Here is a 19,391-nt window from a genome sequence, read left to right on the forward strand (position 1 = left end):
GGACTATTGGATACTACCTCATTTGCTAGTAACTTAAAGCTACAGTTTTACCATTCATCTCATTTTTATTTATTTTTAATTTTTATTTAATTTTTGGCTTTTCAAAACAGAGTTTCTCTGTGTAGCCTTGGCTGTCCTAGAACTCACTCTGTAGCCTAAGCTGGCTGAGTTCACAGAGATCACCTGCCTCTGCCTCCCAAGTGCTGGGATTAAAGGTGTGCACCACCACTGCCAGGCACATCTCATTTTTACACTACTATACATGAATAAATTTTATTTAAAAGTGTGCCTACAACATATTATATACAACAGAAGATTGTTTTAGTAATTTATAATATATATTTATAAAGTACACATCAATTAAATTGTTAACAAACCAACTTAAAAATAATTAAGTAGTTATAATGTATTGGTTTTAGCTTCACGTTCAGTGAGAGACTGTCTCAAGGGAATAAGTTGGAAAGACATCATGAGGGAGAGCACTATGAACCCTTCTTCATACATACACACACACACACACACACACACACACACACACACACACACACTAACAAATACATGTACCTGTTCTCTCTAGATTCCCTTTCTTGACCTTTGCATGACCCTAACCCTAACCCTAACTCCTCCCAACATATGTACATGAAGGCATATACTACACACAAGATAACAAAGCAGAGGAGCCATGTGATGGTGGTGGTGCACGCCTTTAATCCCAGCACTCAGGAGGCAGAGGCAGGCGGATTTCTGAGTTTGAGGCCAGCCTGATCTACAAAGTGAGTTCCAGGACAAAGTGAGTTGCCAGGGCTACACAGAGAAACTCTGTCTCGAAAAAACCAACCAACCAAACAGACAAAAAAAAATCAAAGCAGAGGAACCATGTTTTGAAAAGCCAGAAATTAAGTAAAGATGAAAAAAAAATTTTTAATGACAAAAAAGTACATATTTAGTACACTTTTTCCAGATCTCTTTTATCTATATGGGTTTCTGCATCTACGGATGCAGAAGCCATGTATGTTTTCAGTTCTAATTGAATGTATCAAAATACTAGCGATTGCATTCTTATTTTCTATATAAATAACCCCCATGTTACTTTGATAGCAAGGATAGAAACCAAGATATTTCTCCTGGGTGTTTGCTTCTTGATTGTCTTTGGAGGTAATTAATGGGTATTCTTTTACTTTGGTTTCTCAGCAAGGAGAACTAATGAAAATGAGAGGAAATGAAGAGTTTTCAAAGGAAAAGTTTGAAATAGCTGTTATTTATTACACCAGAGCCATTGAATATAGGTAAGAGCAAAGTAGAAAAATAAAATCCTTTTTATGTGGTAGATCAGGCTGAACTCTTAGAAGTAGAAGCAGATGGATTATAGAATATCATTTGCCATGCAGAGTAGGTTTCCTCATCTGTCAGTATTACGAGCATTGCTGGTAGCCTGGATACATGAACCAGCCAGGCATCTCAAGCACACCAGGCAGGACCCTGAGTCTTTCCCACTCTGCCCTGTTTTCCACAGCCTTCTCTACAGAGACATCTGTCTTCTTTCTTTTTCTATCAACTGTTCCTTTCATACTATTCACTGATTATGAGGAGGGTGCACCCCATACTGAAGGTGTTGTCGTTGAGGAAGCTCTCCTCTCCTGGGAACTTTTAAAGGAGTCGTTTGCAGTGTTGAGAGGCTGGGTGTGCGTACTCTGTCCACACCTCACGAAGATGCTCCATCTTCTTTCAGCTGCCTTTGGGGTGGGCCTTACTCTGTTTAGACTACTGGTCTGAGCAGGGTGCTCTGGAGACCGCCCCCTTTCCTAGCTTCTTCTTCACAGGGATTGAGGGAATCCAGTTGGATATCACACCTAAAGCATACCACTCCCTACTTTATTAAGGAAGGAATAAGTTTTGACTACCCAGAATTGAATAATGAAAATTAATACAATTTGAAAAAGTCTACCTGCTACTACTGTTGTATTTGTGAGTTTCTTTTGTCTTTGTCAAAGTACCCAGCTTAACTTACATAGGTACTCTTGTCTTGGAAAGTTATATACTCGCTTTTTAATAATAGTTTTCACAGTAGTACTATGAACTAGATACATTAGTAATTACCTTTTGAACAATGTACTGAGAATGTCAAAAACCTTAGTTTCAGTCAGTAAGTCTCTAAATCCTTTATTCTGCTCTGCCACATAGTTGTAAAGTTTTAAAAATTAAAAAAAATGTTTTCAATGTGATTTTTGGTTGTTTCAAATATAATGTGTTTTTCTGACTAAATGTTACTTCTTTTTAAGACCTGAAAACCATCTTCTTTATGGTAACCGAGCTCTCTGTTTTCTTCGTATGGGGCAGTTTAGGTAAGTTGGTTAATTACTAATTACTGGATTTTGTGCCTAATATTACTTTAGGGAAACATTTATCTGTCTTGCAGTTATGCAAGAAAAACCCTGAATAATTTTTTGAAGTAGTTAAATCTGTAAAAAAGGTTTTATTTATGACTGCAGCAGAATGTGAGCATATGTCTGTCATACATTAATTTAAATACTCGACATGTTATTTAAATCTCAGCACCCTTAATAGGCATGTTATGTTACTTTCCACATTTTACTCTTGGAACAGTTCCTACAGCTAGTGAGTGGTGATTATGAGATTTAAACAGTTCACGCTGATGATACCAACATTGTAACATCTATAATATATTCCATCCTTTTCCTCTATCTAACCTGCATAGTGTACTTTTGCTGTTTATTTTGTCTTGTTCTATAAAATGAGGTAAATATCTTCATAAATGAAAAAGTGCATAGAAAATTAATGGTATTAATGGAATAAAATAATAATTTAATTCCTTATGTTGAATTTGAACTTTGCTTTTATTTATGAGTTGAGAAAGACTGAAAAAAATACTGTGATTTTATTACCCTTCATTTAAAAAACTTTAGTATATAAATTGTGTTAATATTAAACAATATAGATTGTTGTATTCGATTATGCCTTAATGTAAGAGAATGGGTCCAAAACTACATCCTTGCTGAGAGCAATACTCAGAACACTTCAAGCTAGAAAATCAAGTTAGATCCTGGGGCCCCCAGAACAAGGCTGCCTGGCCCAAGCTCTTGTGTAGATACTAGTTAAAGCTCATTTTTGCCTTGATTTTCTGTTGCCTAAAATAGAGAAGGAAAACTTGAAAATTCTCATTATTTATAAGGAACAAGCCGGGTGTGGTGGCGCACGCCTTTAATCCCAGCATTCGGGAGGCAGAGGCAGGTGGATTTCTGAGTTCGAGGCCATCCTGGTCTACAGAGTGAGCTCCAGGACAGCCAGGGCTATACAGAGAAACCCTGTCTCAAAAAGCCAAAAAAAAAAAAAAAAAAAAACATATAGTAATCGCTTGGTTGAAGGTGGTTGATTCCTCATGATCAACTTAGAAATTTCTTACTTGGGCCAGTAATAATGTTAATTAAGTGATAAGAGAAAAATTCCAGAAACGATAGGAAAAACTCTGAAGAATGCAGTTTGGGGTTTCACCATAGGTTTCTTTGTGAAGTCATGCAAGCTCAGAGAACCTGTACTAGCTGTTCCTTAGTGAAAACACTTTTAACTGGGAATGTGGGAGAGTGGGAGTGGGGAAAGGTGTAGTATCTTCCAAGTGTGTAGCTTTTAAAAAGTAACATTTATTGTGTTTCTCTTTTATTGTAAACAGAATACATTCTCATGGTAGAAAATTTGGAAAATACAAGAGTTTAAAAAGAAGAAAATAAATATCACCAGTAATCCAACCACCTTGGAGAATACCGCTGTATTAACGTTATGCAGCTGTTAGATGGCTTAAGCCGTGGATAATCCGAGGCTATCTAGACTAGAGGAATGGATGGGCTTGACACAGTCTTCCATCAATACCACTGTTCTCAACTGGTTCTGACAAGAAATGAGCTACAAATGTCTAGGTTATTGTTTCTGGTTAGGTCCAGAATTAACAGTTAATCTGTACTGTTTGAAGGTGAATTTGTGTGCTTTCAAGATCAGATAAATAGGTTTATGATTTGACTAGCCTCTTGTGAAAACTGAAATCTTGGCAGGCAGAGGGTCATCTATTCTCCAGCTCTGAAAGCTGAGAGATAAACTACTGATTCTACTTTTATGAGTATTTGAAAGATAGACACATGAGGAGGATTTTCCTAAACCCCTGCTACAACAAGAGGTGGCAGTAGAAACACAGCCTCCATATAGCATGAGGTGAAAGCCAGCATAGAGCAGCCCACCTACCCATGCACCTCGATCATGTTCCAGCTTGTAGTTGAATACATCTGATAACCGGTAGGTTAGTGTGCTGGAGAGCCACTGGTTCTTGGCAGGCAGTCACCAGCATGTATTTGACACTCCTGTAACATGCAGAACTATGCTACGCTGCTTTTGCTGTTGCCTCCTACCTTCTCACACACTGCTTATGCTCAGTAATGCTGGAATGAAGTTTCCAGGTCTTTACCTGCAATGCAGTGACTAAATGATATGGCATAGGAACATGCTGCCAGTGATTGACATGTGCCTGGATACAGGAGGACTCTTGCCCTGAGAAGAACCTTTTAAAGCTTAATAACCAAGGTTGAGACGTGAAATTCTCACATCACACGGATGCCAGCTAGACCTGTCATGGGAATCTGGCCAAGCAACTGCAGGGACATCAGGAGATAGAGTATCTACCTACTGAGCCTGGGAGACGCTGTCATTCCCAGTTGGTCACAAGGCCAGACTTCGTATTTGTTGTTATAAAAGCAGGTGTCAAACTACAAAAGAACTGAAATGGAAGATGATTAAAGGCTTAAATGAATGCTAAAATGCAAAAGTGATGTTGAAATATTTTAATTCTAAAATACTAGAAAGTAAAAACATTCCATTTTTAAAATAACTTCAGCAAGATTATGCTTTAAAAAGGTAAAAATGCATACATTGACTCATGACAGGTTCTGTCCTGAGTACTTTATGCATATTTATTCCTAAAAACCTTTACAACCTTGGGAGACATTGCAGCTATCTCTTTCAGATGAGAAAACCAAGGTACAGTAAGGCCTAGCAGTGTCCAGGTGTGCTTAGGAGGGTGTGATGCAGCCAGAATTCAAGCCCAGTGGACCTGGATGTGGCCTCTATTGTTAGTCACCTTGGAAAGGTGACAGTAGAGGTGACACATGGGAATGTGAACGTTGGATACATTTTAAGACAAATGATCCGAATAGTCTCACATTTATGAGGACCTGCTGATCCTTACATAATGTGCAGATTAAAAACTATGAGTTTGTCTTTCATACCCATCAGATTGGTACAAACTTAAAAGCTTCGTAATACCAAGTATTTGAGAGGATGTCGAACAAAGGAAACTTTCATACTCGGCTGGAGGAAGTATAAATTGGCACAGTCCCTGGAGAGCAGTCTGACAAGGAGAAGACATGCACACTCTGCAGTTCACATCTAGGGTCATCCCTTCCCAACTGTCAGACGTGCTCAAGAAGACATGTACAAGCCTTCATTATAGCATTGTTTGTAAGATAAAGATGTGCACCAGCATAAACGTGCATCAGGAGGGATGGATAAATGAATTGTTGTGTATTCATACAAAGATGTTTTAAACAGCATTTAAAATGAGTGCAATGTTGAGTGTCAAGCAAGTTGCAGAATGATTTGTATAGTGTGATACCATTTATATACTGTTAAAAGACACACAAAACAGTGTTATGACGTATGAATTTCAAGTGTTCTTGAAATGTATGGGCATGTTATAAACCAAATGAGTGGCTATCTCTGGGGAAAGAAGGAGGAGAAAGGGTTTTGAGATAGGAGAGGTGGTACACAGTGGATGTCAGCTATAACAAATCTGCAAAAAGAGCCGGAGTAAATATGGCAAAATGTTAATTTCTTGCTAAGTTGGTACGTGAGTGTCCTACATGTTAATATTATGTTCTCTGAATTGTGTGTACTTGAAATATTTGATAAAAAACAAAACAAGTATAATTTAAAACACATATAGAAAGGGGAAAAAAAAACCACTCTAAAATGAGAAATGATCCTGAAAATAGAGAAACCATGATATTATGGTTAGTGGTGCAAGGAAGAAAGCCAAAGATGGAGAAGTATGGTCTGGGAAACATCTGGCTTCATCCCGAAGTGATCTGTGGTGGTTATAATCTAAAATAAGCAGACTCACCGGAAACCTTTGAGAGGACGAGGGTGAGGCCAGCGTGCACCCTCCTGGGCTGGATGTTGTGCTTGTGAGGTAGAGAGCTGGGCATCGTGTTGCTGCCGCTTCATCTCCCGTGGAACCCTTGAGTCTGAGGATGTATTTCGTGGACCCCAAGACTCCTGGTTTGGATGAGATTCTTCTTTGTCATGGTTTTCTAAACGCACACTTTTCAACACAGTTATAACCATAGGCCATTTGTAGAATGACAGTTGTAGTTGAAGTAACCAGAAAATTTCACTTTCATACACAGGAAAAGGAATTAAGACATGTCTAATTTAGGTACTTATAAAAACTTATTTAATGTACTGAGTAAATTTGACCACTCTAATTCACTTTTGTAGAATTCATTTGAGAAATTAGAATTCTTCTGGGTGTTATAATGAACATTTCTTGGGAGAAATGTAATTGGAGATGGGGACATGTATCCTCGAGTATTCTAAATTGCTCTGAGAAATCTTTAGCCTTCTAATATTTATTTACCTATCTTGCAATGTTCTTTACTATTACTTCCTCCTGTGAGTGAGTGTGACTGACACACACACACACACACACACACACACACACACATACAGAGAGAGGGAGAGGGAGGGAGGGAAGGAGGAAGAGAGAGTGTTTCTGTAAGTACACAGGTTTAGTATGTACTGCTTGAATTATTTCTCTTGGTTTTATTCTTAAGAGCATGGTCTGTTGTCATTTAGAAGCACTGAATTTGCTCTTAAAGAAAACATAATTGCCAGTTTTTTTTTTTTTTTTGGGGGTGGGAGGGTGCGTGTAGGGTAATGGATGTTCTCCTTTTTAAAAAGATGTAATTTTATTTTTTATGTATGGGTGTTTTACTGCATTATTGTACCACATGCACATAGTGCCCATGGAGTCCAAAAGTGGTTATCAGATCTCCATGAATTGGAGTTACAGACACTTCTGAGGTGCCTTGTGGGTTCTGGGAACAGAACTCAGGTCCTCTGCCAGAGCAGCATGTATGCTTAACCACTGAGTTATCGCTCCAGTCCCATACACCTCCTGTTTAAAAAGAACAAAGAAGTGCACATGATAAAATATTGAACTGAAAGGATCCACTGACATCTCTTGTGTGGTCTTCATTTCCTACTCTCTTCAGGTCCTGTGTGTTTACATTATACCTCGTGTCTGTAGATGTGCACATGTTGAACCAAGTAGATTGCCATTTTGTGAATCAGAATATAGGCATATTGAGATTCAGTGAGACACACCCTTTAAAACCAATGAGTAGAAAGCATACTGTACTGCACATGCTGTTATACAATTTGCTTTTTTATATGCAAGTTCTAAGACGTGCATATCCATGTGTATTTGCATATCCATGTGTAGCAAGATCTTGTTTTTTGTTCATGGGCAACATTTTATTGGCTGTATACTCAAGTGGTCCATCAGATTTTATCAATATATGGTTTGCATAGGCTACTTGAATTGGTCTGAAGATATAATGAGGGATATAGATTATTTTTGTTAAGGTAATTAAATACAGTTTTTAACGACTTGGTTTAATTTTATTCAGTATTTAGATACTAATGTTATCTGTAGGTTAAATTCATGATAAGCTTCTTTTGTTAGATGAAGGAGTATGAAAAGTTTTAAATCTGGGTTCTTTGATTTAAAACTTCTTGCTTCTGTTGATGGTTGTTAGTCACGGTTTATTTGACAATAACTGAGTGAATTTTGTTTGTATTTTAATAGTAATATTAAGCTGCTTGGGAAATAGTTAATTGTTTCTTTCTTAATCTAGTTGGACCTTGAAAGTCATTACTTGATAATACCGGGGGTCAGGAGGGAAATCCTTGATAGCTAGCAGAGTTCTTGTATAGTCCACATATACATACATGTTGTAGCTTGAGAATGTCAGCAAATAGTCTTCCGTGCCCTGTCCAGAGTCTCTTAAGAGATGGTGCAGAATGTAGGCGACCAGTGGCCAAGTACCACCTGCACCATTGGTGCAGACACTGGGACTGGAGCCTTTAATCTGATTGCTAAATGGTTCATTACTGATTAACCTACAGTCACAGGCAGAACCAGCCAGCAAGGGCCTGTAAACTTTAATTCTGGAAGAAAAGGTAATCTGATGTTCTCTGTGTGTTTAAGGTCCTAGAATAAGAAAAAACAAAACAAATTATATGTCAAGTGTTAGATTGGAGATTGGGCAAATAAACATGCTTTCGTGATAACTATAATAAATTGGAACACTTGGGCTAGAACACAGTTCTCAGTGGTTAATAGTTGACACTGCAGGTCTTCTATTGTCATAGACTTGTGTGCACAGTGTCCATCCCACTCTTGACTGCAGCGGCCTGGATGAGCAGGGTTGCACCTACTCTGCTTACATGTTGCAGTTATAAGATCTGGCCATGTGCTGGGAAATCTAGTGTAACTTACACATTGCTAGGTGGGTTATTTATAATATGTGTTGTTAGAACCACTGATACACTGTTGTGGTACCTCAGTACTAACATTCAGCCGGACTCAACAGCTGACACCAGGATTCTAGTTATGGTTGATGACAGAAGTGAGCAAAGATAGACATAGCCCCTGTGTTCTATCCAGTGAGCCAGCAGTGTGAAGCCTTAAGTTAGAAGTGGCATGTTGTATTCAAGAAACTGCTGGTGTGACCTGAATTACAGAAGGGAGGTTAGGGTCTAGACTTTGCAGGTTATGTTATGGCTGTTTGGCATTGAGAAGGGGTGGTAAGATGCCAAAAATTTCAAGAGTTGAGTGTTATGAATGATTAGTACCCTTAAAAGCTCATGCTGTACACAGAAAATTGCTTTGGAGGACCTGCACAAAGGCTGAGGCTGTGAGGATGCCAGGCTGGAGGAAGGTAGCTAGAGTAGGCATAGGACAGTGGGAGGAGTCAGGATATTTAGAGGTGACGTTGACAGAATGGCCCATGGTTTAGTGCTGAGATATGACTATGGAAACTGGTATGTGTTCTTACCAGATTCTTAGATTTTTGGTCCGCTTATTAGCAGTGGGAGCCAAGGGAAGAGGAATAAATCTATAGGAGGTAGAATCTGACTTTCTTTATATAAAAGAGTAAATGACATGTTTGGGAAAGATGTCCAAGAAGATTGAGGTTGGAGATGCATTTGATATTGCTTAGGAAAGTAGGTTTCACCCTCGACTGAAGAATCATTTGAACTTCGAATCCCAGACATTCTGGTTTAACTGATAGAGGGTGGAGCTTGCAGAGTAGACTTTTTGAGGCTTCCCTGGGAATTAATATTACTGTTCCAGCAAGATTGAAACAGCCTTGCTGTCTTTTAGTGAGAGAGCACAAGGTAAGAGAAAGAGGAGCCAATTTGAACCTTGAATATCTTATCAGGGAAGGGTGACACCTGGCCTGGAAACTATTTACAGGTGTCCAGAAAGGCAGAAAATAGTTTATGAAAAGAAGTGAGAGAGGACATGAGTGTCTAGCTGCCAAGATGAGTGAGACAGTTTGGCTTTAGAAATACAGACTTCATTCAGTAACCAGAGGAGCTGTCAGTAGAAGGCTTAGAGCAGAAGATGGCTCTTGTAAACCGAGAACTGTAAGGAACATGAAATGGTATCTGTAGACAACTTCTAAAAGTGCTTAGGGCAAGATATTCAATGCACAAGGCTGATTTAGGTGTAGCTAACAGATTGAACTGGTTTAAGTGGTGAAGAAACAGGATTCTCAGGCTCCAGAAGAAGGTGTCTCTGAGGTGTACAGTGGCTCTGCACTGCATCTAAGGCCTCAGTTTTCAGCCTAAATGACTTGGTCAGAAAGCTGCCACTTCACCTCCATGGTGGCAGTGTTACTCCTGTGACTCTGCTGTCAGGCTAGCGGTTACATTCTCCAACAGAAGAAAAAGCCAGGTGTTTTCTTGTGATCTTTCAAAAGTAGTACACACACATCCTGGGAAATACGTATATAACAAGGGAATAGGCTGGATTTTCCAAAGTGGACAACCTTTGAAAACAACATCCAAATTACAGCAGCAGCCAAACAACCCCTGCTCGCTCTTCCAGTCACTGCCCACCTGTCTCCCCAGACCAGTCTGCCTGGAGTTCAGTTGGATCGTTTTCTTTTTTATTCCATGCAAATGTGTGTGGCTCTCAAAACTATTCTCAGGGCTTATATTGTTGCATGGACTTGCATTCATCTACCACATGAACATACCATGTTTTATCCATTGTATCATTGATGAACATTTTGCTAACTTTCTAGTATTTGACTCTTAGTGGTATCAAATTCTTGTTGAGTGTACAATCAAGGACAGAGGACATACTTGTGTTTTGCTTCAGATCATAAGTTTCCTGTGACATGTCATTTCAGTCTACTGCAGATTGTGAGAGTTTCAGTCATGTCCTTACTGACACTTAGTTTCATTTTAGACCCGTTGGGTATGGAATGGAATAAGCCTAGTTAGTCTAGCATTTTTGTAAGTTGGTTAAGGATACTTGACTATTTTCTCATATCCTTATTGTTTATCTGGATGTCCTCTGTTCCTTTGCCCCTGAGCTGAATGTCTTGACACTTTTGTAATTTGGATGTGAGTTATCAAGACATAGTTTTACAAGTATCTTCATACTCTTGAGTGGCTTTACCCTTCAGTACTTGTTCTTTGTTTTCTTGTCATCAAAAACTGTTCATTTTAGGGATAATAAAATGGTTCAGTGAGAAGAGGCACTTGCCACTAAGCTGAAAGATCTGGGTTTGATCCCCAGATTGCACATGGTAGGAGAAAACAGTCCTCTAAGTTGTCCTCTGACCTCTACACTTGACCTCCTTTCTACTACATAGAATCATACACACACAATTAACTTTAATATAATGCAATTTATCAGCTTTTCTTATGGTGAGCACTTGTTTTGTGTTCATAATATTTATCTGCTTTAAGGCTACCAGAGTTTTCAGTGTTGCTTTTAAAAGTTTGTATCCATCCATCCATCTATCCTTCCCTCCCTCCCTCCCTCCTTTCCTCCCTTCCTTCCTTCCTAAGATTAGGGTTAGGGTTAGGGTTAGGGTTGCTGCTTAGATTTACAGGCTCCCGGGCTTAGCTTTGCTGGTGAGCCTGAGGCAGTGTCTAGCATTTGTGTGAGTGTGTAAGTGGATCAGCACCACTTATTAATTCTGTTTGCCCCATGCACTATGTTATCATCTTGTTATAGATTGGTTGGTGTAGACTCTCCTGCCTATTCCTCCATCCTTCTCTGCTAACCTAATTGTCTTTAGGAGATTTCGTTATTTTGGTTTTTCTTCTCTAATAGTTTGGTACATACCTTTAGTAGGTGATAATGTCTGATGGCATAAGTTACCTCATTTTCTTTAAAAAAAAATTTTTTTTTTGTAAGTACAATACATTGATGTGTGTGACTTTGAGATGATGGGCCAGTAAGTTTACAGAAGACATTTAAACTAGAAAAACAAAAAACAGACAAAGATCACTGTGAAGATAAAATATCGAAGTCAGTGAGAGGAGTATGTGAGCTCACAGGAAAGAGTAGGATGTCTGAGCTAGTGTTTTAGGCATTTAAACATTTTTGGGTGATGTTAGGTTTCTGTGTGCATGTGGTGAGGACTTGTGAAACAGGTTGTTAGAAATGTTACTACAGATACATGCCAGGCCACAAACTAAGGTGTGGACCTTCTAGTGCCTGACAGTGTAACACTTTCTAGCATAGTATGTATCTCAACTGAGCACCTTGCTACAGATGAGAAAGTGGGCCCAGAGCCAGGGACATCCTTCAGGCACCAGGAGAAGCTGCAGTCTAGTTAGACTACTGGAGACTCATTCTAGAGCAGTGGTTCTCAATCCGTGGGTCGTGACCCCTTTAGGGTGGTTGATCAATGTTTTTATAGACTGTCAGAAAACATATATTTATATTACAATTCATAACAGTAAAATTACAGTAATGAGATGGCAGTGAAGATAATTTTTTGGTTGGGGTCACCACAACCTGAGGAAGATTGAAAATCTTTGTTCTGGAGATGGTGCTCTGTTCAGTGTGGCTGAACCAGTCTGTTGTGTGAAAGGCTGAAGAGATACAGTGTTGAGAATCAATTTTGCTAAAAGTCGAATGTAGATACTGGAAAGCTATATAAGGAACTCTCTAGAAACACTAAATGTAATTCCTGAGTAGTTGCGACGGGGTTCGGGTAACTACTCCCCTTTGTCTTACTTCCCTGTATTTTCTAACTTCGCTCTAGTGGACATTTGCTATATGGCTCAATTTTTTTTACTAGGCTGTATTCATGTAAAATTCACAGCATGCAAGTAGGTACATGATATATAGTACTTTTAAAGTAAAATCATGACATTCTTAAATATTTTATTTCTTGTTTTTCTTTTTAGAAATGCACTTAGCGATGGAAAGAGGGCCATTGTTTTGAAGAACACCTGGCCAAAGGTAAGCTTCTTTTATATTCTACAATGAGCAAGCCCTTGAACCTTACTGTCGTGTGAGAATCAGTGTGTGGGACAATGTATTTGTATGTAAAAATGCTGGGTGACATTACAGAGAACACAAGGACAGGAAATGGGTTCAAGAGTTTACAGTCAGTTCCAGGACTTACTGTGAGAGGCTGTGAGAGTTAAAGAGTATCCGACCTAGTTAGACACCTCAGTTACTGGACTAACCAGTAAGGTAAAGAGCATTTGAGCTAGTTAGACACCTCGGTTAATGGACTAACCAGTAAGGGGCTGGGGAGTGTGGGGGGAAGGAGGAGAGGAAGACAAGGGAAATTGGAGAACAGAAGAGAGACTTACTCCCCTCACTGTTAGAAAGTATTCAAAGCTCTTCCCAAGTGTTCATTGTACCTTGAGGCACAGCGTATATAAGCATATCCTTTCACCCCAGCCTCAAGGCCTCCTGAATAGCACAGGGCACAAAACCAACAGCAGAGAAAGCTCACTTGGTCACAGCTCACTGGGTCAAGCTGAAAACTCGTGTATGTCAAGACATGAATGTATTCAGAGGCTAGGGCGAGATCATTTGTTATATAGGTCCCATATATAACTGATGAGGTTGCAGAGTACCCTTAAAGCGAGTAAGAAACCCGATAAGAGAGTGGACTAATAAAATGTAAGTTTTCACAAAAGCTAATCTTGAATGGCCAATAGAAATGAGAAAAAATGGAGGTGAGTTCTCTGTTCCTATGTCAGGTGACTCACAACTGTTTCTAACTCCAGCTCCAGAGGATCTAGTACTCTCTTCTGGCCTCCCAGCCACCCACACAAACCCCCCTCAAACACACACATACATACCCCCACACACACACATAAAAATATTTTAAATATAAACAAATCTTTTTGAAAATGAGGAACCTTTCAATTCGTAGTAAAGTTTTAGGGGATAAAAACAGAAGGAAGAAAAAAAACTGGGACAGAGTGGAAGACAGCCCCAGCAGATAAGGGGAGGTGATGGTGTTGAAGTTGTTCAGGTTGGCAAAATTGAAGAGACTGGGGGTCCTGAGTGCTGTGGTCTTTGGGTAGTAACAGGGATCACTGGTGGGAGTTGTGAATTGCTTAAAACTTACTTGGAAAGATGTGTGACGTACACACCCCATAATACTGGGTTCTGTATGCATATACTTTAGAAGATTGTCTTTTGTGTAAGTACCCTAATAGTTACTTGATTTTATATGCACCCACCCTAGAAACCCTTTTGCACATCCACACCTGGTGAAATGTACAAAGGCAGTCTTTTTTTTTTTTTTTTTTCTTCTTTTGGTTTTTATATTGATTGATTGATTGATTGAGTGAGTGAGGTAATGGGCAATGGACCTCAAAGCTCATGTGTTAACAAAGACCCACCACCGAGCTCTCCCCTCGCTCAAAGCCTTCTCTTTTCCTTTCTGAGACAATGGTTTTACTAAGTTGCCCTGGATACCCTTGAACTCAATTTGTGGTCCAGGCAAGGCCTTGAACTGGTCCTCTTCCCACTTTCTTCTGAGTCTCTGAGATGATAGGTCTCTGTCAACAGACTGTCTTACAGTATTCTTCTTGCCTGATAGTCTAGTGGTAAAGCAGTAGGTGAATGTGGTAGTCTTACTTGGTCAGAGTTATTATTGTGGTTTTCCCTTTGTGTTCCCATCTTGAGCACACTCACTCTCCACCTCACTCTTAGCTATTCTGTCTCTGGTTTACTCTCTTGTCCCTCTGCCTCCTCACTTTCCTCAAATGTGCAGGACCCAGTTCACTGTGTTGTTTTCCTTCTGTCTGGAATGCTTTCCCTCGGCATTGGCTAGCTTTTCTATTACTGGTCATTTTTCACTCAATGTCCCCATGTCCACTCTTCCTGTTTACATCAAAACACCAATCCTGACTTGTAGGTATTTCCTATTCTCTTTTCTTGTTCCTTTCTCCCCTTTTTACCATGTGGCATTTTAAAAAATATACCATGTGTCCAGTTAAGTAACATTCTAAGGCAAAGTGTCTGATTTACTCTAGAATCCAAACTGTCTTGACAGGAGGACTGAAGCTGTAGGGAGCAGTAGACAGATTAGAAATTAAGCCTGCAGAATAGAGAACCTCAAGTACACAGAGCCACATAGTCACAGCCGACTCTACTAACAGAAGCACATGTACAGTAGTGTTGCTGGTTTCATGGATAAATTCCCAAATATTAGATTGTGTTAGAAATGAGGTGACTGACATATTTTAAGGAGAGTATTGAGGGGCTGGAGAGATGACTCAGTGGTTGAGAGCACTGACTATTATAAGTCTTGAGTTCAATTTCCAGGACCACATGGTGGCTCACAACCATCTGCAATGGGGTTTGGTGCCCACTTTGTGTGTCTGAAGACATCAACAGTGTACTCATATACATAAAATGAATAAATAATTCTTTTAAAAGCAGTATTGAGCAAAATGAATCAATAAAAGCAAGCATAACATAGACCCAGAGGATACTTAAGCTGTTGATAGTCTTTGCTTCTGAGTGGGAAAGGGAAGAGAGCAAGTTATCCAGAAGGTTGCGGGGAATCTGAAACAGACATAACATACTAAAACATAGTTCTCTCTGTGTGGCACATTAGTCTCTATGTTCCTAAATCATAAAATTATTCATTTATTTATTTAAATGGGGTTTTAGGGCAGGTGGGATGGACCATCGGGTGAGGGCACTCTCCCTGTAGGCCTGATGACTTGAGTTTTTATTGTTGACAGAGAGAACTCCTGAAAGTTGTCCTCTGGCTTCTACATGTGCACTATGACATGTGTGGACATATATGCACATGCACACCCCTCACAGTAAGTGTTCCAGATAGACAGATTGTTCAGGGCTAGATTCAGCATTAGCTGGTGCTGTGTTGAGGGTGCTCAGTGTCTGCTCTTTTCATAGTGATCACTTTCTTGCTCGAAATAGAATTTCATTGATCACTGAAACTCGAATTTTGTGAGTATTTAATAAGTATTTTGTAAAACAAGTAAGAGATAGAATTCTTAGTATTAAAACCCAGATCATGATATTAGTTTACTAAAGATCTCTTTATCATATTTAGGAGTATTAAAGCTTCCTTCTTTCATTTCTTTCTATGTATGTATGTGTGTATGTATGTATGTATGTTACTTATGGTAACTGAGTTAAAACCTCTCTCTGTAAGCAGCTTTTTCTCTCTGACTGCTGCCGCTCCTTCCTGTTCCCTGTGCTGAGTTTTAGGCTCTGAGTAAGCTGGAGCATGCTCAGGCTTGCATGCTCCTCTTCTGTTTTCTATCACTTTATTCTGTTGCCCACAGTCAGGTATCCTTTCTAGACCACAATTTCTTTTTGTTTCTGTTATTCTCTCTTAGCTGAAACTGTAAATTATAGCCTTAAAACCAACAGTGTAGTCCAGGGAGCAAGAGCCCTCAGTTCTCTGTGCAGTTAACCTGAGGGGTGGCCTCAGAGTCCTGATGGCTTAGGTGCCTGCCTGCCTGTAGATTAATCACAGCTTTCCCGCAACTGTATTGTCAGGGTAGAATACTAGAAGTGATGATTCTGCCATGACAGAAAAGTTAGGAATAATGGCCTCTAGTTGAAGGAAGGAAAGATAGGCAAACAGTAGGGAGTTCCTACTTAATGCCATAGATAGGCAGAGTGTCAAAGGGAGAACAGAACTGTAATTATTGGTTTTGAGAAAGAGATGCTTCTAATTTAACCTTAATTCAAAAAGATCTGAGAAAACTCTTGTAAGTCATTATGAGTTGAACTGAATTATATAGGAGTTCTAGAAAAGGACTGGATAGAAATGAGAATCAGGAGGGGGGTGCCGAAGGGAACTGTCAGGGAAAGTATTGTCTGAGGTCTATTGGTTTTTGTGCCAGCTGTGTCCTACTCTCTTACAGCAGCCATCTAAACACTGTAGCTGATCAACGTCTAGAGGTAGGATCCCGACCTTGTAGCATGCCCAAAGGATCTCAATGTCAAGAATAAAGCATTCACCTTGGGGACAAGTAGTGTTTAGAAATGTATAATATGAATTAGTTTCTCTGGCCTAAGACTAGACATTCTTAGAACTTCTTAGAACTCATAGACAGGCCCCTAGATCATAGCACAAGATCTGCATCTACACATGCCACATACACCTGCTACTGACTTCCCTTAGTACAACTGAGGTTCTCTCCTGGATTCTTGCTAAAACAAGTGTTCTCGTCAAAATAAACTTTAAATAAGGAGATGTAGACAGCGTCATGGCATCAGGTTCTTTGCTTTGCTCCTGTAATGTGCTTAGATTCTAGTGCAGTTTGCTGCTAAATCGTCTTGTAGTAGATTTGTGCCTAAAAGAAGAGATTGGTGTGTGAGTAGCTTGGACAGGGCTGTAGTTGAGCCTTAGGTTTCTATAATAAAAAGTTAATATTTGGAGTCAGAAAGGATCTTTGGTTTTGTAACAGTTAGAAATCTTAACATTGGAATGAAGAGTAAACAAAAGCAATGGCTTTCAGGCTTCTTGCCCTTGGAAACTGAGTTTATAAAGTATAAGCAGCTGGAATGGAGGCGCCCTGCTCAGAGGTGGCCCAGCCGAAGCCCTTGTTTGTTTCTGTGTCCTGGGATGTGGTGGCAAAATGGCATGCATCCTGGTAGCTCCTTCTAGGAATGTTTTGACTAAAAAGTATAGGGAATGTCATGACTTAGAGATGTACTGCATTCAAATATTTTGAAAAAAATTAAGTTGTTTACTTATAACTAATAACTGCTATACTTCATTTAATAAAATAATTATTTTGTTCCTTAATAGTAAACCTTAACAAAAGCTAAACTCTTTTCTGGGGGTTCAAAAGTCTCTTAAAAATGGTTTCTAGTTAATTATTAAAAATTACTTGCTTATTTATAACTTTTTACTTAGCTGATTAGCCACTTTATTTTCTAGGATATTAATATTTTAGGTTTTTTTATTGATAGGCCTAAACTAATCCATTTCAACCAAAATAGTTTTCCTTATCTATCTGCTTTAAGCATATTTTTTTTTGAGAAAAAAATTAAATTTATCTTTTTGGAACAGGGTCATTATCGTTATTGTGATGCTCTTTGTATGCTGGGGGAATATGACTGGGCCCTGCAAGCAAACATAAAAGCTCAAAAACTCTGTAAAAATGACCCTGAGGGAATCAAGGATCTAATTCAGCAGCATGTAAAGTTACAAAAACAAATAGAAGACCTACAAGGTATTTCACCTAAGATTCTTTTGGTTACAGTGGAATTCCCTTTAAGACTTTCGAGAGTGGATTTCATGGATTAATAAGGACCGCACCAGGTCTCGGGTGGTGTGTACTTGTGCTTTGATTGGTCAAGTCACTCAAGTGTTCTGTTCCTGTCTGTGTGAAGCTATGATAGTGTTATGTTCAACTAGGTAATTGAAAGTGATTTGGTAATTTGAAACATAGTAGTCAAAAGTTTTATTTGTTCTGTAGAGAAATACCCCTCCCTTCACTTTCTGATAACTTTTTAAAATAAATTTTTTTTCTGTTAATTTCCTAAGAAAAGGCCTTTAAGTGTTGCTTGATGTTTTTGCACCATCTTTACAACTAATTATATGGCATGCTGAGCATCTATCATCCATCCATCTATCTATCTATCTATCTATCTATCTATCTATCTATCTATCTATCTATCTACCTATTTATCTACCTACCTATCTATTAATCTATCTCAGAATTTGGCTGTGACAGTCAGGAATTGGAAGTTCTCATTTAATAGTTACACCTTCTGCCCGTTTTCTTTCTTCCTTCCTCATTTTTCTTTCTCTGGTACTTAGAGTTCCTTATGCCCTCGTTCTAACATGTAGATCTTCCTTCTGTTATTTCCCCCCCCCCCCCTTTGGATGTTTAGTATCTGTATAGCTGAGTTGAGAGGTTCTATTTATCCAGCAACTATTATCATCCAGCATCATGTGATTCTAAGATTGTGAGCTCCTTGCAGACAGGTACGGCCTGGTTCACGTTTATGTGTAGCTGGCATCTTAAAATTGATCACACATAATGGGATATCTGATGAGATCATATAGCAGTTTGTTGACACCCTGAAATTAAAAGCATCTAGAATTGTAAAAGTGCTGGGATTTTCCACTCCGCTTTGAAACTTTATGCTTTCTACTATCAGCTGAAAGAAATTTGAAAACCTTTTTCAAGTCTGTGCTTCCAGTCCATTGATCACTGTGTGTGTGGTTGGCTTTTGTAGGTCGGACATCAAATAAGAATCCAATTAAAGCTTTTTATGAAAGCAGGTGAGTTAATACCAGGTCAGTGGCTGCTACTTGGAAAGGCTTTGCCTCATGAATTTAAGGATCGTTGTGCTTGTCAATTTAAGAGCCAATAGCAGCTTTAAGTGATGCTGGGAATCAGACCTAGGGCCTGTGTGTGCTGGGCAGGCGCTCTACTTCTGGTTCCATAGTGGCAGGGTCTCATTAGGGTGGAAGAGAGACTTTTTTGTTGTTGTTGTTGTTTCGATTTTTGGTATGTTTGGGGTGTGTGCACATGTTTGTGTGTGTGTGTGGCTGAGTGTGTTTGTTTTAATGTATGTGTGTGAGAGTATGTATGGAGTGTATGTGTGTGTGTGAGAATTTGTGTGTTTGTGTGTGTGACTGTAGGTGTGTGTGCATTTGTATTGGTTTCATAAAAGTAGTTGTCTTGGGAGTTGGTTCATTATTTTACTATTTTCTTGGACCTTCTGAAGAAAAGTATTACTAGTGTACACCTGTGGGAAA

The 19,391-nt window shown here is 39.2% G+C and overlaps 1 protein-coding gene across 7 annotated transcripts in view; it reads left to right on the forward strand.

Moving 5' to 3' along the window:
• Nucleotides 1-19,391, forward strand: part of Ttc3 (tetratricopeptide repeat domain 3) — a 102,728-nt gene that overhangs the window by 20,400 nt on the left and 62,937 nt on the right. For 5 of the 7 annotated variants that reach the window (XM_021209535.2, XM_029544405.1, XM_029544407.1 and 2 more), the window contains 5 exons: nucleotides 1,192-1,286; nucleotides 2,280-2,342; nucleotides 12,565-12,619; nucleotides 17,691-17,853; nucleotides 18,866-18,911. In XM_021209535.2, coding sequence (XP_021065194.1) covers nucleotides 1,192-1,286; nucleotides 2,280-2,342; nucleotides 12,565-12,619; nucleotides 17,691-17,853; nucleotides 18,866-18,911 — 422 coding nt within the window. The remainder of the gene's footprint in view (nucleotides 1-1,191; nucleotides 1,287-2,279; nucleotides 2,343-12,564; nucleotides 12,620-17,690; nucleotides 17,854-18,865; nucleotides 18,912-19,391) is intronic. The other 2 variants (XM_029544410.1, XM_029544409.1) reach the window with 1 other exon arrangement.

This window comes from Mus pahari, chromosome 12 (genome assembly GCF_900095145.1).
Source record: "Mus pahari chromosome 12, PAHARI_EIJ_v1.1, whole genome shotgun sequence".
Lineage (NCBI taxonomy): Eukaryota > Metazoa > Chordata > Mammalia > Rodentia > Muridae > Mus > Mus pahari.